Source organism: Hermetia illucens, chromosome 1 (genome assembly GCF_905115235.1).
Source record: "Hermetia illucens chromosome 1, iHerIll2.2.curated.20191125, whole genome shotgun sequence".
Lineage (NCBI taxonomy): Eukaryota > Metazoa > Arthropoda > Insecta > Diptera > Stratiomyidae > Hermetia > Hermetia illucens.
Genome location: NC_051849.1, coordinates 148,520,464 through 148,541,099, shown reverse-complemented (window position 1 = coordinate 148,541,099; position 20,636 = coordinate 148,520,464). Strand labels below are relative to the sequence as shown.

At 41.1% G+C, this 20,636-nt stretch overlaps 1 protein-coding gene across 1 annotated transcript; it reads left to right on the top strand.

The window, feature by feature from the left end:
- Nucleotides 1-1,605: 1,605 nt before the first annotated feature.
- Nucleotides 1,606-7,900, top strand: LOC119646878 (PI-stichotoxin-She2a-like). The gene is made up of 2 exons (XM_038047504.1): nucleotides 1,606-1,756; nucleotides 7,639-7,900. The coding sequence occupies exons 1-2, from the start codon at nucleotides 1,684-1,686 to the stop codon at nucleotides 7,803-7,805; spliced, it is 240 nt and encodes a 79-aa protein (XP_037903432.1). The 5' UTR covers nucleotides 1,606-1,683; the 3' UTR covers nucleotides 7,806-7,900.
- Nucleotides 7,901-20,636: the final 12,736 nt, after the last annotated feature.

The following is a 20,636-nucleotide window of genomic DNA, read 5'->3' as shown; positions in this document are numbered from 1 at the left end:
CCAATAACGTATACTTTTTCTGTATGAGTTCAAACTCGGTCATAAAGCGGCGGAGGCGACCAAAAACATTAACAGCCCATTTGGAGCTGATACGGTAAACGAACGAACCGCACGGCGGTGGTTCGAAAAATTCCGGCCAGGCGACGTAAACCTTCAAAGTGAGCCACGTGGACATCCAGGACCATCGATTGACAACGACGAGCTGCGTTTGCTAGTCGAATCGGACGCACGTCAGTCTGTGAGGGACATTGCAAAGAAACTGGGCGTACACTATTCGACAGTTCCCCGGCACTTGCAATAACTTGGAAAGGTGAAAAAGCTCGACAAATGGGTTCCGCATGTCCTTACGAAACAAAACATGGCGCTTGGAAATTTGCAGTTCTCTACTCACCCGGAACAGAACCGATCCCTTTTGGCACAGAATAGTGACATGTGATGAAAAGTGGATATTATACGACAACCGTCGCCAATCAGCACAATGGCTAGATGCTGATGAGCCACCGAAGCATATGCCGAAACCGGGCCTCCATCCGAAGAAGGCAATGGTGACTGTTTGGAAGTCTACAGCTGGAGTTATTCACTATTCTTTTTTGGCACCTATAGAAACGATAAATGCACAGAAATACTGTGCTCAACTCGAGGAAATGCACCAAAAATTGAGTATTCAACGGCCCAGATTGGTCAACAGAGATGGTGTGATACTCCTTCACGACAATGCACGACCTCATGTTTCCCGAACAACGGTTCAAAAGTTGAACGATTTGCAGTATGAGACTCTGCCTCATCCACCATATTCACCGGACCTCCGGATCATTTTTTGGCGGTAGAACAATTTAGGAACGAAGAGGCTGTCAAAATTGCCTTCGACGAATTTATCAACACCCGACAGTTGGACTTCTACGAAACTGGCATAAATAGTCTTGAATCTCGTTGGGAGAGTTTTGAATCGACTGGCATCTATTTTGATTAAATGAATAAATTCGTGTAAGCTTTACAGTCATATCAAATTTTAGTACAAAAACGGCCATTTCATTTGCATCAACCTAATATCTCAGGGTGCCACCCAAAAACTTGCTTGAGAACTTGGTTGCTGATATAGAGCATATATCGGTAAAGAATGTGGAAATCCTACAAAAAATTGGGTCGAAAGGAGCGCCATACACTAGTCAAGTATAAAATGAAACTACATAAATGAGTTTTTAATAACAATGGGCAGTAAGTAGAACTCCGAACTGTATTTATTGTGTTTGTAAAACCGTCCTTGGATGTACCGCATTGGCCCCCAATTAAAATTACATCTCTGCAGTTCGTTATTCTTCTTGATATTCTAAGTATCAACGAGATTTTCTGAGAGTATGTTTGTCTAAAATATGCAACATTTTAGTCACATATAAATATGTTTGAAGCTTAGAAATCAACAAGTGATAATTCAGCTCTCCAGCAATCAAAGTTCGTGACCTTTTAACAATTTTTTCACCTTCCAGTATAAAAACTCCCACCATGAAATGATTATTTTTTTTTAATTTCAAAGTATCAGCAAATACAATATATATTTAAGGCAATTATACATACACATTTGTAGATGCCGATGCTACATACTTTATAAATTCAACTTTTCTCTTTAGTTTCAAGTGAAGTGATCACTTGAATAGATGCAACGTAGATACGCAAATTTAAGTCAAAATGAAAGCATTTCTACTGATACTAGTGTTGATAAGTATAATCGTTACAGCACTTTCGGGAAACGTTAATCGAGGCAAGTTTTTATGAATTGTGAAATTTAAGTGAATTTATTACGCTGAGTTTTGTTTGCAATATTATAAAGTAGAACGCAGACACCAGCGAGGTCAAAATGTTGTCTCTCCTTTTAATTGAGAAGATATGAATCTCAACAAACGAAAAATAAAAAATAAATTATTCAAACAATTCAAATTCAAAAAAAAAACCCAATAATAAATTTAAGGACCTTAAAAAATAGTGATATTTTTTCCCCATCGGCAATTGCAGGTTGCATAATGTATCGATGCTCTCAGCATTTTAAGTTACCAAAAAAATGTTTCGACTTTTTCAGTGTGGATGAGCCTCCTCTAAAGAAATAATAATACAGTCGCAAATGTCAAATATAAATAAAAATCTGTACATATTGAAGCACCTACCTTCATTTCTTCTTCCTTGGATTTGTCTGCTTCTTCTCCTTTGTTAATACAGGTGGTCGTAGCAACGACTCCTCTACTTGGAGCACCTCTATAACCAAATTACCGTAAATGGTTAGATAAGCCTTCTTACAATTTGGGAAGGAACCATAACTTTATCGTTGATATCGTTTTGAGTAGAGGTAGGTAGGTGATGTATATAACATCCCAAAAGTGATACTACCTTCAAGTGTGATATCGCATTACCGTCACCGAACGCGGACCAAACATCACCAGACATCGCAACATCGATTAATATCACCACATTGCAAAAGTAATAATGATGTTATTCTTATAATGAGTAATGTTCTGAAATGTCTGTGCCGATGTGATATCACATTAAAAAGCCACTAAATACCACCTCTCTTCTTAGTAGAAGGGGTAGTGGTGACCCAGTGCCGACTATTGTGAATCTCTAAGTGTTATGATTCCCTATTCTCAGGGGTGGCTTTGACTTGGCTTGTGATGATAAATAACTTGTAGCTTTAAAATGCAAGGTCGTAGATAAAGCATATACTTCTAAGTGATAAGTAATACTCTCTCAACGACGAAAATGGGGATATTGACTGTCCATGCACGACAAAACCACTCACTCCCACCGACTTCAAAAACGCCCATCTTGAGTGTCCTTTTGTTCCTTTAAATGTTTCTAATTACTGACACTAAGTCTCAGACTGTGGTACCGAACACCGACTTTTCCTTTTAAACTCGCTCAAATTATATGTACCTTTGTTGTGTTGACAAAGAACGTCTTTTCAACTTATCTTGGACATTGCTCTTGTTTCAGGTAAGAGAAACAGGGATTTCTTCAAAACGGGAATCAAACTTGATGAAAATCAATAAAAAGTAGATTAAATGGGGATTGAAATTCTGTATACTATTCTACTATGAGGGAGTACCCAGAACGGAAACTAAACTACGACCAATAACTTCATTAATAGCTTAAATTGGCCCGTGGCGCTTTAGTCACGGCCGAGAGAATGAGGAGAGGGAGATTCAACTTAAAATCTAATCTGAATAATAATTACAATTAAATCAAATAGCAATTTGCAAACATAAGCAACTCAGAGAGATAAGCAATGGAAAAAGTTCCAATTGCTTATTATTCAGACTGCATTCTGTTTTTAGGGTTTTATGTAAACACAAAACGTTATTAAAATCAGTTTACTGTCTTTCTGTCTATCTGTCCGTCACATGCATTTCTTTCGGAGACGGTTGTAATGACTGACACCAAATTTGGTTGAAATGTGGGAACTGTGAACGCTCACGCATGTAGTGAGTTACATCCTTTTGCGTCGAATTTAAGGGGGGTCCCCATACATGCAAAAGGGGGGTGTACATTTTTTTTTTCATCAAATATAGTTATGTTGGGTATCAAATTAAAGGTTTGTAATTTTCGAAGCCGATCTTTGTTTTGACATTTGTTGGAAAGATGGGGAATGCGGGGGGTTGAAAGTGATCATTTCTTTAACGAACCCATTCTCAGAAACTACCCAACCGAAAAATCTGACAAAAAACCAGGGAGCTTTCACTATATAGTGCCTAGACTCCGAAGTACCCTCCATACCGATACCTATTCAAATAAATTTACTAATAGTACATTACTATAATTATTAGTAATTGACAGGAAAATCCCGCATAAGCTCACCATAGAATGCATTTTGCAACAATGTAGGCTACAGCACAGAGCATGATCCTGTCATTTGGTGAAAATCGTAGTATTATTAACAAAGTTATATTGGGTCAAACTGTCTCTTCTGTGCAAATTCAAGGCTATGAATGTGAATATCACGTTAAAGTGGATATTTTCACATAATATTTGCATATATTACGTGCTACATACTAATAGACAAATGCACACTCAAATCTCTTTATAAAAGAAATATACAAAACCTTTCATACCTGAAGCATCTAGCTTCCGGTTTCCCGACTTGTTTTTTCATGGAATACTGATACAGCTTGCGTTATTTTCGGTTCAATTGGGTATGGGGAGCAAAATTACAACATTACACAAAAATAAATATTTTTGAATTTGTGTTGATAAACAAATGGAATTGTTAAAATGAAATGATTATTTTGTTTGGGAATATTGGAATTTGCTTTGTTGAGCAAAAGTGAATCTATGTGTGATCAGAAACTATCCTGTTCCTTATCAATCAATCTTTCCAAATGTCCCTTTATAGATTAATTTAGTTAATACTAGCAGCAAACTATTCCACTCAGGACTTAAATATATGTCCCTGACATTGGTGTGAAATATTTATCCCCGACATTGGTACTTATACTGAAAACAGCGGAGAAGGTCCTGGAGAACTACATCAGAACCAATGACCGAACGCTAGTTTTTAGTTTTCAGCTCCCTAGTTGCTGAGCTTTTCTTGACTACTGGATTCATGGAATGCCTTACAAAGGGAGTACTCGTGGAGAACTTGTTGAGCAATTGGACATGGGGTAGGCAGGTATCAGTGGCCGCTCCGAGGAGCCCAATTAGCGCTTTGGTGTGCCGTTTTGATGCCACAAACTCCTAAGACCGTGACTGTTGTTATGGGAGCACGGAGGCAGAGACCAGCCGGCTCGGATCTCCAGAGCCAACCCGTCGCATTCGCGAAGGGAAGCAGCGCTCTCACACTGTAGCTAGAAATCTCTCTGAGGTCCCCAAAGAATGGTTTACCCAGTGTCCGCAGTCTGACTCTAGCCAGAGCTGAGCAATCGCAGGGAAAGTGCATCAGGGTTTCCCTTCCCTCTCCGCAGCTTCGGCAATGCGATTTGTAGGGTATACCGAGCCTAGCGGCATGGTCCCCTATGGGCCAGTGCCCCGTGCAGACCGCCGTAATCTTGAATGCATTTGCGCGCGTCTGGCACAGGAGCTCTCGTGATCGGGCTATGTTATAAGCGGGCCAAATTCTCCTTGACTTGGCACAGTTTGTAAGCTTTCGCCATTTCAAGCCCGCGGCTGCTAGGTAGTGCGAGTAGACTCGGCCCCCGACAGCCGCCAGCAGAACACCGACTGTATTCGCCGAGGACTGCCAAGAGTAGAGCCTTGCTTGGCCAATCCGTCAGCCCGCTCATTCCCCTCTATGTTCCTTTGCCCGGGAACCCAGAGGAGAGTGACGGTTAAGCGCGTCTCTGCACTGCCCCACCAGCCGGGAAGATGTCGTCGTTGAGAACAAGGCCTTGACAGCCACTTGGCTGTCGGTCAGAATAGCTATGTTACGCTTGAGGCTCGAATCACGCTCCAGCCATCGACAGACTTCCAAAATTGCCAGTACTTCCGCCTGGCATACACTGGCGAAATTGGGCAACTCGATTATTTTTCTTTTAACGGAAATCGGGTTATGAACGTGTCATGGTGTTGATGTCTGTACCGGATGATAAATTCGTTTAGTTGATTGGAATTGTTGGATGTTTTGGCGGTTATGTCGTCAACCACCAGGGATAGAAGACCAACCAAACCAACGAATTTGGAACGGAATCCAGCAGGGTACAGACATCGACTCCATGACACGGAGCAGAACATCGTCAATCACAACCGCGTGATAGTCTCCCCAATCAACATCGTCAGGCAAATAACGGAGACGTGTGCAGGACTTTACCGTTCATTTCGACCCAACAAAAGACGTTTTGAGTGAAGAAAAGAGATTGATCGCGTCATGTATGCACAGCTTAGAAATCCATAGCCAGTAGTGCACAGATGTGTTGCGGATATAATTGGAAACTACCATCTCTCCAATGATATGCCAATCGCAGAAATCATCTAAGTGCTGATGATGAAACTCGCGGTATGCTTCAATCGTATCCGCAGAACCAATGGGTATTTTATAAAAGTTTCAGCAACTCAGGTCGGGAAGGTAACTTCGATCTGAATTAGGCAGAAAACTTCTGGAGAAATGTTTGGAGCCAACACAACAGTTGCAATTTAGAAATAGCGGAGCTCTCACATCTTAGACGTTTATGTGAGGGCCTCCCCGAAACGATCATGTCTGATTTAACTGAAGTCGACGTTGAAGTAGTTCTTGAAAAGGCAGGTAATTGCATAGTGCCTGGAGTTGATAAGTTTCATAACTTCCGGCTAAAGCGGTTTAAGAACACTGACAGAGTATTGGCAAATCATTTTAATCAGATCATTGCCGCCCTGCTTAAAAATGTCGACCAATTACTTATCTTCCTACCATTTACAAGATTTTCACTTCAGTTCTCTGTAAAGAACGGCTTACGATCGGCATGGTAGCTGTAAAGCAAGCGGCGTACCAAAAACCAAATATCTGGACCGCCTACATCGATTATAAGTCAACCTTTGACTCCATATCACATTCGTAGTTACTACAAGTCAACTATCGCTGTAGCTACACACATCAGGAGAAATACCAATCAGCCGTAGAATCTTACAAGGCAACACTTTAAGCCTGCTGTGCTTCTGTTTGGCTTTGAATCCTTCACGAAAGTCATATAGAGATCTTTTCATTGTCAAGCATTGACATTGAAGCCTCCAACAATAGTTGACCAATGGTGTATTATTCTATGAGATTCTCACCTCAACCCAGGATGCTCGCACTCAACAAAAATTAAAAACGGTTCATTCTTCACGATTCCTCAATCACCAGCCCCAGTTTTAGGCTATGCAACTGTGAAGAGGAGCACATAACATGTGCGTGCAGGATGTTGAGCAGTACTGAGTACAGCAGCCGTTGTAACTCCATCTTCAAGATTCTCTATCGAAATCCTGCTTTGAAGTATAACTTAGCGGCATGTTATGCTTACTATTATATAAGTACACTCCGTAGAGAATCTTGGAGAATAATGAGGTGAAACTTCTATGGGATCACACTATTGCCACCGACCATAACGTTAATCACAATAGACACCCCCATCCCAATCGATGTAGCCGTACTATTGAAGCGGAATACTGTTGAAAAGCAGCAGGAAAAAAATCGAAACTACGGGCCCTTGGCAGACTTGGAGACTGCAAAAGATCAAAGTAATCCCAGTCGTGATTTCAGCGACGGGATTAGCCCCTCCAAATTTAGATAAAACTCTAAAAACGCTCGATCTTAGAGCTGGACTATGCATGGATGCGCGAAGCGGGTGGTGTATTTTTACGTGTAGCACTAAAACTATAATAAAACATAAGTATGATAAAATAAAAAATGTTGCCATGTGGCCCCAGTACTTGTACATATATGGGCTCTTAGTATAATATCTCAGAATATTGACTTTATTATGGTTCTGATATATAGCACTAAACAAATAAAATATATGATGCATATGTGATTTCTGGGGCTGAAAACTTTGAGTTACTATGACTTTGTTAGTAGTAATAGTAGTAGTATTTACATCAAATTTTCCGTTAGTGCCTGGCATTATCCTTTACGCTCATGTCAAATTTCATATTCCAGAAAAACGTTGTATTCTGATCTTTTAATTAATTGAAACTTAATAATTTTTACAGAAATATGCAATCAACCGGAACAATCTGGCAGTTGCATGGCTTATAAGTCTAGATTTCGATATAAATCAGACACGAATGAATGCATCCAGTTCATCTACAGTGGTTGTGGTGGAAATAGCAACAATTTCCTCACAAAAGAATCGTGTGAAGAAGCATGTAAAGTGTGAAGCTTTTTCATAACTCATTGGCTTTAAAATAAGAGTAAAAGCTAAATCCAATTTATTATCGTACCTGTGAAATAAATTTCTTTAGATAACATATAGATTTCTTTTATATTGAAGGCGTCCTGCAGACGTTTGACATTCTTCATTAATTCACCATTACATACATTGGTTGTCATTTAATCCCAAGCTAACATTACGACAAATTTCTTACTTTAAACAGATGCGGCCAAATATAACTCAGAATGTTCGTGTCGTTTCACTTGAAGGCAGTAAGGGGCCCCTTTAGCGCATTCTATAAATGGATATTTACCGTATTCGCGAGTGGAAAGAATTTCACCACTAAGGTATACCACATTTTTAAAAAAATAATTGGGTCCTAAGATTAGCAAGTTATGCCTACAAATATAGACTTTTCAGGTAACCCTTTTGGCAAATTCAACGTAGAACGATGTAATTGCACTGCATACATGGTCGTTGACAGTTCCAACTTCCCCACTAAATTTCATGTCAATCGATAGAAAAAGAAAAGTGCGTGTGAAAGACAAACAGACAACCTTAGGTGCAATGAAGAAATGAGGTTGATACAAACCAACATCAAGCTGCCTCAACCAAGGCAGCCTAAGACCACAGAACTTATATGAGAAGGGAGTCGCAGCGGCTCCTATCAGCGAGCTCTACCACAAAAATAAGGGTGGTGCCTAGGCTGCAGATGAAATCGGCAAGGCGGCAATGTGGGTGAGGGAAGAGATGAAAATTCCGGAAGTTGTACTCGTCAGGGCAAAAATGTCGGGTATTTATATATACAGTTGCTAAGCTCCAAAAAGCGCGACTAGGAAATGCTAGATATACCAGTATCTTAGCGGGTGATTTCAATGCGTGTGCTGAGGATTGAGGCAGTCGAACTGCGAACACCAGGGACCGCATTTTACTCGAAGCTTGACTTGGTATTTATAAACACTGAAACCGTAGTCACTTTTCAAGAGACGGACCCAATAGTCGATTTGACATATATGATTTGCTGATTGGCGAAGAGAATGGTCTAGTTTGTCAGTAAGTACTATACTCATATCGACTACCAGGCCACAATCTCGATGGTTTGGCTTCAGAAGGCGTAATACAAATGATGACACGTGTAGCGAGAGCGTGTGATGCTACCATGCGAAGCGGCGAATCGTTAGCAGATCCTTCTTCCTCGAAAGCATGCAGCTCGCGACTCCCCGATTTTTTCGTTCCACTTATTGTGTGCGTACAAACTATAAGAAACGGAGAAATTACTGAGTTGCAGGCTGCATGCTTTCGAACGAGAAAGATCTACCAACGATCTAGAGAAAAATCACACTCTAACGAAAAATTAGAAGTATACGCGAACCTTTTAGGTAGACTTAAGCAGGCTATATGCACCAGCAAATGAGAATGCTTCTAGGAACTCAGCGTATAGAATTGTTATGAAACAAAAAAATGAAAACGACGGACATCACAAATGACCTCCCCGCGCCTTCTTCTCGATATTATGAAGGCGTTCTTCCTCCCACATAAACGGGAGCATAAAAATATAAACAAGTTTCGGACGTCTTCGACTTACCTGCGGTAACTGAGGAATAACTTGCCGAGATTTTCAGGAGAATCAGTGATAATAATGCTTCTGGTTTGGATGCCGTTCCCAAAACAGACCTTAAACTCTCTATTAAGACCAGACTCGACCGGTTTAAGAGCGTACAAGAAGTGTTGTCCAATCCGTGGAAGAAGCAAGAATTTGTTTCGCTCCCCAACTGCAATAAACACTGAGACATCCATCACCATACCGCCCGATTCGCCTTCACAGTAGCAAAAAATGCCCGAAAAAGTAATAGGCTTCTCTCTATCATAGAATATAGGGATGGTTTTCGACATGCTCATTCAACGATCGACATTGTAGACGTGGGTTTGAAGCTGGCTTGCGAAGTCATCTAATGGATGCCGTAGTAACATTGGACGTCAAAAATGCGATCAATTCAACCAGCTGGGAGTGGATGAAAAGCTTTTTAGCTAATACAGGTGCCCCTGGTTATTTAACCAAGCCAAATTACCTTTCGAAAAAGACACTTTGGTATGACACGGATGGGGGATCTAAGTGTCACAGTAGCCGAACCGCGGGGTGTGTGGATCGAAAATGATCTAGACATCAGTATTGTAACAAAATAACCTGAAGATGAGGAAGTGTACGCTACAGAAACCATCAGCGAATAAATATCTGACTGAAGATGGTTGAGCTTGACTCTGCGAAACAAAAGAGGGAGGCGGTCATGATAACCAACCGTAGGAAAAGGAATACAGTTTGTATTCGTGTTGCTGGCCATATAATCACTTTAAAGTCGTCTGAAAGCAATCAGAGGAGGAAAAACTTGACCTACCGTTTAGAAGGATTTTAGGTGTGCAACGTCTTCAGGACAATCTCTAACGAGGCAATGTGTGTCATTGGGGGATATTCTGGCAAGCGAGACACGCTGTCTGCACGAGAGAAGGAGAATAAATCTGCATGAAAAGCCTACATACCGAAAGTCGGCAAGGCGGGAGTTACTTTTTCTTAGAGAGAGGGAACCTGGAAGATTTTCAGAAAATCAGCATGAGCTCGCAAAACATTGTCGAGGAAATGCTAAATGTTGGATGTAAATTTGAGCGTGATACAAGATACAGGTGCAACTTGGAAGAAGAGAAAGCCTTGGCTGCTTAAAGCGCAGTCCTCCCCCCGAAGTAATGCTCTACGGTGGAAGAAGAAGGAAAAAGTGGGGTGGTTTTAGTTGATGTGAAACCAACACACTGCTGCTACCTGGCGCGGCAATGACTATGTTAAGATCCTTCCATTAAAAAACGAGACAGACCAACGGTCAGAGGAACAGATAATGAATCAATTTTAATTGGGCTTTGCTTTACACAAAGTCTTAAGAATCCTCATTTAGGGCGTGGGGCGCTAAAAATCGCGAAAAATTGACGAATGCTGAACTCCTTAATAATGAAAATTCAGATGAAGTTTAATAAGGTAGCTAATTTCAATATTTTGCCTGGTGGAGCAGCATCTTGGTATGATTTTCATCTCCATTCTTACAAAGCCCGAAGTACTAGCCTATCTCACTCCTCTCCTCTTGCTCCAAATTCCTCGAGAGGTACAGAAAGGAATGGCAAATAGCTCAACTTGATCCCCTCATAACGAAGGAGCAACACAGCGTTCCACTGATTCCTTGTTGCCAAACGTCGTAACTCATGCCGCAGGTAGATATAATTTATGTCGATATCTTTAAAGCCTTTGATTCTGTGAACCTAAGCATATTCCTCTTCAATGCGTCTGCACTTAATATCTCCCCATTTTAATTTTCTAGTGTTTCACTATTGGTCACTCATTTCGTTACTTCTCTGTTAGCCCCTATTATTTCTATTTTTATTAATAACCATCCCTTTTCCCTCACTATGCCGTGCTTACTTTCAACAGGTAAATTTAATTGTTTACCGCTGTCTTGTCTCCATCAAACTGTCTTTTTCTCCAATTTAATCGAAATTTGGTGCGTTAGTGTCCAGTGAATAAGCTGATACTAAATATAAGCAAGTGCCACTAGATGTGTGTTTTGCTCAAATTCTCCCCAACATCATTTTCATCCTTTCCTTACTCTCTGAATAGACAGGTTTTACCGTTTCTAGCCTTCTTTCAAGACACTTCAATTTTCATTTCGTCGACATCGTCAGTCGTTCTTCCAAAATGGCAGATTTTATCTTGCGTTCCTCTTCCTGAGTCCAGCCTTGTTTATCACTTTTCAACTCCTCTGATAAGAACGTCCTTGAATAATGTGTTGTGATTTAGTTTTCATTCCGCACTCGCGACTGCCTTACTCTTAGGCCCACACTACACAATAACGATTTTAAGCAACAATCTTCTTTGAAGAGAATTTCCACGTGTGGACTCTCCCTCCGGACCCAACATTCTCTCTCATTTATGCCGTTTCCACATTGCCCTACAATTTAGGTCATTTGACTCTATAACTGTTCCTATTTTACATTTCGACTGCGTTTGTTAATCCCCCCTCTGAAAGGTAGCCTTGAGAATGCTATTTTCAATTTTTCATTTCTTTAAATAAATAAGAAAATAAAAATAAAATAAAAAAGATACCCCGATTGAATTGTATTTTAAGGTATATGGTAAACTTAATGCAGAGATATGGACATGTATTTTGTAGACTTTTGGAATAAGTATCTTCAAGGCCTTGTCTAGCTTTCAGTCTGTTTTTCTTTGCCCACCACGTTTTGCACGGTCAGCTTTAATAGAGGGAGAGCTGGCTACATGAAAATTTACATGACCCGTTGCACGAAAAATTTTACCCGGAAATGGTTTAATTGTTGTCGGCCTACTGCCAAGCCTGTCAAATTTTGGCCAGAAAAAAATAAATCTTGCACGCCAGAATTTTCGCGTACATATAGAGTGAAGCCATACAAACGCAGGACAAATAGTGTCGGAAGGCTTGGTGGAAGAGAAAGAACTGCCTGAAAGATTAAAGTTCAAAAAACCCACACTTTGATAATTCGCATTTACATCCTTCTCGTATAAAGAGCGTTCAAAATTACAGGACAATCTGTACGCCAGACGATTCCTCATACAATTCCACGCAAAAATATACAGTATTTTTTCGATTTCTTAATCCAGGCATTTTAATCTCCAAGAAAAACGGAGGATTTGTAAGACTAAAATCATAATAACTAAAACCTACGATAGCTAAAGCATTAGAAGAAATGTTGAATCACAATTCGGACTTCACTCTAAATAAAAAAATCTCCTTTATGAAAATAGAATAAGTTGTGTAGGAGCAATCACTTCCCAAATGCAAAAATTGTGTTTTCCTTTCCAAAAATTGTGTTGTTTAACCCTAGTCCAGGAACAATCTGACGAAAGAATGTGCAATGCTCCTTCATTTTCTCACGTTTTAGTGTCCCTTAGCTTTTCCAATTTACTCCTTTCATTTTCCTAATTTCCATTCAAACATTCACTGGTGTCAAAAATTTATTGATTTATTTATTTAAAAAAAAAGATAACAATTGGTACCTTTCCTCTAAACTATAAAATCCATCTCCATTTAAAAATTTCAATGTTTACATAGTACTAATTCTCTAATATATTGGAAGCAGAACGTCATCGAAGGTAATGTTGCTCTTATTGAGTACAAGTCAATGCAAGCTATCCGATTAAGAGGAAATTTCTTATCGGAGAACATTGGGGTAACAAACCTGGTTATCCTGTCAATTTTCACTTGTTAAAAATACAGATAATAACAAAATTTTAGCAAAGTAATTTCTTTTGAAGCAACGAATATTCCTTCATCGGAGAATACAACAACCCAAGGGAAGTGACGAATACGGGAAATAACGACGAACATTATCAAGTGATGTCCTTCGGGTTTGAGGGAGTTCAAGGTTTGAAATAACCGTGGAGGACGACATTGAGTACGAAGTGTTTGTTTCTTTTATTTCCTTTCTTCTCTGCGCGGAAATTTCAACCAAGGATAAATTCATGGGTGATTTCCCTAAAAAGGAGGCAGAGTAGAAAAGTGGAGCATCGAGATATCAATGCCCCCGCAAAACAAATTTCTGTTGATTAAGGATTATCACAATCTCGGCAGATGCCGGATTTTACCTAATACTAGCACTAAGTGCCAAGCACTTAGGCTCGGACGATCCTACCTACTTAAAAACTAAAGGGGCGCTGGTGGTGGTGGCCGGTAGTAGGTTGATGGGAGAATCCGTCGAGAACTCCCCGCAACATCGAGCACGTATGCAGAATGGTGTACTTCTGCATGGCTTGAACCAGACTGTGCCAAAGTCCCAGGACATCAAGGGAAGCCATGAGGGATTTAGGTACAATTATTCATCATCATCATCATCAACGGCGCAACAACCGGTATCCGGTCTAGGCCTAAAAACTGTCTGGCTTCCTGACCTACGCCATCGCTCCATCTTAAGAAGGGTCTGCCTCGTCTTCTTTTTCTACCATAGATATTGCCTTTATAGACTTTCGTAGTCCGGATAGCTGACTGGTTAGAGCACAAGGCTGTCGTACGGAAGGTCGCGGTTCAAATCTCGCTGGCGGCAGTGGGATTTGTATCGTGATTTGACGTCGGATACCAGTCGACTCAGCTGTGAATGAGTACCTGAGTCAAATCAGGGTAATAATCTCGGGCGAGCGCAATGCTGACCACATTGCCTCCTACAGGTTACTGTAGTGTACCGTAACGGTCTTGAATGCAGTGCTCTAACACACTTCAAGGCCCTGATCCAATATGGATTGTTGTGCCAACGATTATTATTATTATTTATAGACTTTCCGGGTGGGATCATCCTCATCCATACGGATTAAGTGACCCGCCCACCGTAACCTATTGAGCCGGATTTTATCCCCAACCGGACGGTCATGGTATCGCTCATAGATTTCGTCGTTGTGTAGGCTACGGAATCGTCCATCCTCATGTAGGGGGCCAAAAATTCTTCGGAGGATTCGCAATTTTTCTTGCTAAGAACCCAAGTTTCCGAGGAATACATGAGGACTGGCAAGATCATTGTCTTGTACAGTAAGAGCTTTGACCCTATGGTGAGACGTTTCGAGCGGAACCGTCTTTGTAAGCTGAAATAGGCTCTGTTGGCTGACAACAACCGTGCACGGATTTCATCATCGTAGCTGTTATCGGTTGTGATTTTCGACCCTAGATAGAAGAAATTGTCAACGGTCTCAAAGTTGTATCCTCCTATCCTTATTCTTCTTCGTGTTTGACCAGTGCGGTTTGATGTTGTTGGTTGATTCGTCTTCGGTGCTGACGTTGCCACCATATATTTTGTCTTGCCTTCATTTACAATTATTATTATTCATTATTATTATACACGGATAATACACTAAAATTATTTGAATATAGTGAATTTTCACGGGCAGCTATTTATTCTTGTGCGATTATTTTGATCGAAATAACAACGGACTGCCCTGCCCGCTTTACATTTTACTTATGACAGAAATCATTTCCATGGTGAAATCTAGCAAAACTCTCAAAGACCGTTTTTGAAAAAACAAATGTATTTTTTAAATTATTTTTAATTCCAACCAAATTCAAGCGCACTGAAAAGCCCGCGCCATTCTGTGTGACGTCACAACCCGTGTCAAGAAACTTCAGTAGACCGACAACGGCTCATTAAAATCTTAAAATGTCAAAATTAATTTCGAGAATGAAATGTCAAGAAGGACAGTGAGATATTGTTTGCTGCCTTGCTGTACAAATAATTCCGTAAAAAACAACCGCTGAAAGCTTTTCTAAGAACCCCAAAAGAAAATATTCCTAAAAAGTGGACCGCAATCGTCCAACTAAATTGAGTTTGTTTGAACTATTAATTGGTAATATATGACTGCGTTAGAATTCAATGTTACTTTTATTCATTTCATTCATTCATGTGTCACTTGAAGGAATATCTTAAGAACTATCTGCAAGAGATTCTGCAGAATATTCATCCGGCCCGGTGAGTTAGCACTTAAAAACACACCAATAGCTTTCCCTGCTTTTCCTAAAAAGTGATTGAAAGGGGTCCTCGACAACGCTAAGGAGAGTCCTCAGAATGCTCGTTTTCTGCAACTTGAGCGGAAATTCCAGCGATATAAACTGGGCATTGTGGGTCGAAAAGAAGTAAGGTGGCCAGACCCCGGCATGTACTCCTGTCCCTCTCGCGGCAATGTGCTTTTGTATTCTGGAAAGCCAGACGGGAATCCGGTATGAAGTTGCTTCTAACGGCTACAGCAAGGCGCGCTCTGTTGAGGTGATAGTCAGTTTCTGACAGACTTCTAATTGCATCACAATTTTACAATGCTACGCACCAACGGAGACTTCCGATATAGTGAAAAAGGGCGCTTTCTACGAGCAATTAAACGCAGTTCAGGGGAGGTTTCCTAAAATTGACATTGTGATAGTGATGGGTGATCTGAATGCCAAAGTGAGATCTGATAACACCTTGCTCGGACATGTGATGGGTAAACACAGTGTTGGCGATCGTAACGATAATGATGGAAGATTCTTGGATTTCTGCAACTTCCACCGCCTCGTCATTGGTAGCACATTTTTCGAGCACAGAGCCCGCCATAAGGTCAGTTGGGTTTGAACTATTCGACGCCGTACGAGTAATCAGATCGACCACTTCACGAGCAGAAGAGCAGAAGAATTAAGAGTTGTGTTCTATATGTGCGTAACAAAAAAGGCACTGACATCGGCCTTAAAAGGGATTACGTTCGCTTGCGTGTTGCATCCGCCACTTCACGCAGGGTTGGGGAGCTGCAAAGCCCGCTTGTACGACTCAGCTATCGTTCGGCAGCGGGAGGCCTATCTTGCTGATCGAACGGCATATACTGAGTATCCTGCCTAAGAATATCGATGAGCATTGGGCTGCCATCCAAAATCTCTTTTCTCGGTTGCTACACTGGTCGTCAGCCACGTCCCAAAAGAGTGTCATAAGATCTGGCTGACTGCGGAATCGTGGAAGCGGATTGATGAACGAAAGGGGTTAAAGGTTCGACTGACCGCTGCGACGGATGGAGGGTGTGACGCGCTCGCACTCCAATACCGAGCGGAATCCCAAGACGTTCATCATTTGTAGTGTGCGTCGTGATAAGAGAAAATTTGCTACTGCGCTGGTCAACAGTGAAATTCTCATCCACGATGACGAGCAACTGAAGAGGTGGAAAGAATGCTTCACCGCTTCTTGACCGTACCACATCCGGTGAAACTCCTCCTCTTGTGGATGAAGTGGCTAATCACCATAACAGCGGATACGAACTATTCTTGCAAGCGGAAGAAAAATCATTTCGGTCATCAATGTAATCACACGGAGTAAAGCTAGGCATGACGGTAACACCACAAAATAATTTATCGCTCGATCTGCAGTTATTGTACTGTTTCCACGTACGGAAATCTTGGGAATCCGAGACCTTTCCAGGAGAGTGGAAGAAGGGGGTGATTGCCAAGCTCCCAAAGATGGGGACTCATTTTGAGTGTGACACTTGCAAAGGTATCTACGCGCTCCCTTTTGTCGCAAAGATAATAGCTAAAATAATCCCAGGACGCACCAAAGGACATATCGAAAGCTTGGTCGACAGAGAGCAGGCTCGGGATCCTCCTGTGTGACTACATCAACACCCTACGGATCATTTTGGAAACGCCCGGAATTAAGACCCTCCTTGCAACTGCTCTTCATTGATTTTGCGAAAGCTTTCGACAGCGTGAAGAGGGAGTATATCTGGAGTGCTCTATGCAGGGGACATCCCGGAGAAATTAATAGATATTATCAGAGCGACATACGAGCAACGCAAAATGTCACGTGTTCCACCGAAATAAAATCTCAAAGTATTTTTAGTCCAGTTATTAAAGCTAAAAATTCCGTGCGACCTCTGAATGTTTTCAGTCAAGACCGATTGTCATGAAATTACGGGTAGAGGTAGAGGGTGGCATAAGAGACAACAGTTATAATGTGCTGATATGCGTCTGGCCCCGGGTGGGTATGGAATTTTTTTCGAAATAACCACTGAAATCGGTTCAATAGTCAATTCTAGGCAAAAAATGTTTAGTAAAAATTATTCGTACAAGTAGTAGTTTTCAACTTATTTTTCATGGAAAAATGCATGTTTTTCAACGGCTTTTTGTCAAATAACTCGAAAACCATGCATTTCATGCGAAAAGATATTAAGCAGAAACAAAGCATAATAAATAACCACAAAGAAAGACTCTTTTCATTTTTTGCGGGTGCAATATGGACAGAGTTATAGTTAGTCCAACATAGATTCGTAATTTCTAAAAGAAACTAACATTTTCAAGGTCAAATAACAGAAAACAAGTAGCTTTTAGGGGCTTTATAGAAGTTAGTGCGATGAATTTCAGAACATATATAAGAGGGCCAATATAGACTCGGATCACTATCTCCTTGGTATGGTGCTCCGAGCTCGAATAACAACAGCATCCAGAATCCCCTCTGACAATCAGGTGAGAGTCAACACTGAAGCCGACAACAGAGGTCCTGGAGATGAAGCATCAACAAATGATCTCCACAATTACAATCATAAATACGGCCACAAATATACTTGGCCCCAGCCGCGAAAAGAGTTGGAGCGGCTGGTTTGACGATGCAGCAACCGAGTAATGTTGCCTTCTCACAGAACGCGGGCACGCGCAGAGACTTAACACGAATTCCGGCGAGCGGAGAAGCAACTTCACAGACGGAAGAAGGAAGCCTGGGAGAAGCAACCGGTCTGTGAACTCGAAAAGTACAGGTAGCAACCGCACCAGGCGCGGAAGTTGTACCAACAAGTCAGCAGGATGAAGCTTTACAAACCACGATCTTCATCCTGCCGAGACAAAGATGGAAATCGGATTTCCGACAGAATGGACATATTAGAGCGATGGGTTAATTACTTTGATGAACTACTGAACAACCAGAACATCGGCGAGTTGCAGGTCCTACCAACTGAAGACGACGGACAAGTATAGAAGAAACGGTCCGTGTAATTCATCACCTTTCAAATCATAAGTCACCAGGAGCCGTTGGAATTACAGCCGAATTGGTTAAATATGGAGGCGACAAATTACATCAAGTGGTTCAGCGCCCATAATTGGTCCACACCAAAGAGGCTGCATTCCAGACAAATCAGCAGCAGAATATGGACATCAGTTGCACCATCTTTTCATCAACTTTAATAGCCAGGGTAAAACTAAACACTGCCATGAGAAAATTCGGAATCCCGACAAAATTGATAATACTGACTAGGCTGAGTTATGGAACGGTCCGCACCGGCGGCATCTTTTAACGACGCATAAATCCTGGTTCTAAATAATAATAAACGAAGATGCATCTGCACATCTTCTTTCCTCCGTATGACCGTTATAAATATTTCGGTCTTTATCATTTTCCTTATCTCGTCATACCCGACTCAGGTCAAATGTTTTCTTTCACAACATATCCTGTTGTTGAATAATAAACGAAGATGCATTTGCGAATGGCCCTAATAAAAGGATTGGATTTTACGTAGATAAGAAGGATTTTACGTAGATAAGAACCACATGTTAATATGTATTATGTATTAGATAGTTTCATAGAAGATAAGGATCATATGTATATTATGTAAATAATTTTAAGGAAATATAAATACGAGGTGACCGAGAAGGAACCTCAGTCTTGTTTCGATATTACAATAGTCTTGTTTCTATATCGCAGTACGGAAGTACTAAAAGAAACAAATGTGTAACAAATACACACTAAGTGTTGTTACCTATCTGGTTGACCCTGACCAATGTGCGAGGCCAGATAAAATCAGCAGGATTACTCTCGAGACCATTCAACATCAACAACGGTCTACGACAAGGGGATGCCCTATCATGCGTCCTCTTCAACCTGGCCCTCGAGAAAGTAATCCGTGATGCTGAGGTAAATGCAAGAGGTACGATTCTCTTTAAGTCCACCCAACTACTGGCCTATGCGATATCGACATCATGGGAAGAACCACCCGACACGTACAAACTGCCTTCATCCAGATCGAGCAAGCGTCGCGAGATCTTGGGCTGCACATCAATGAAGGTAAGACAAAATATATGGTGGCAACGTCAGCACCAAAAACCAACCAACAACAACATCAAACCGCACTGGTCAAACGACGGGAAAAATAATGGTTGGGAAACTGCAACTTTGAGACCGTTCATAATTTCTCCTATCTAGGGTTAAAAATCACAACCGATAACATCTACGATGATGAAATTCGAGTACGGTTGTTGGCAGCCAACAGAACCTATTTTAGCTTACAAAAATTTTTCCACTCGAAACGTCAATGATCTTACCAGTCCTCATGTATTCCTCGGAAACTTGGGTTCTTAGCAAGAAGAATTGCAAACACTTGGCCGCGTTCGAGAGAAGAATCCTCCGGAGAATTTTTGCCCCCCTACATGAGGATGGACGATTCTGTAGCCTACATAACGGCGAAATCTATGAGCGATACCGTGACCGTCAGGTTGTGGATAAAATCCGGTTCAATAGGTTACGGTGGGCGGGTCACTTAATCCGTATGGATGAGAATGATCCAGCTCGGAAAGTCGATAAGGGCAATATCTATGGTAGAAAAAAAAGAGGAGACAGACTTTGCTTAAGATGGAGCGATGTAGATCAGGACGCCAGACAGCTTTTAGGGATATCGAATTGGTGGACCTCGTCGCGAAACCGGGATGTCTGGAGTTCCTTATTAAGGCATGCCTAGACCGGATACCGGTTGTTGCGTCGGTGATGTTGATGATGATGATGACGATCAAAAAAATGTATTTAACTAAATTTTTGATATAAAAATCAATAAAATCAAAGCCTACTTTAATCATATAAATTGAAATTAAGCCAAATCCCTTGGGAATCTACTGCATTTAAGCTCTCGCAATTCTAAATTCTAAAAATTTGGTGTAAAGAAAGTGCGTAGTTTTGGAAAAAAGTGTGGATAAATCACAATTTTTTCTTATGCCACCCTCTACCTACACCACAAATTTCATGTCAGTCGGTCTTGACTGAAAGAATTCAAAAGTTGAAAGCTTTAATGACTGGACTATTTGCAGTCCAAAGCGGAATCAACCAGGTTTGCATCCTGTCGTTGATATTATTTCTTCTTGTTATGGGTGACGTTCTTCATGCTGCCTTGTTCAGAAGTTGTGGAGGAATTCAATGGACAATGACATCTTTCCTCAGACACCTCGACTATGCTCATGACATCTGTTTGCTCTCTCACCGGGTCTGGACCTTAGCCAAATCGCTCTGGATTTGGAAAGAGAGGCA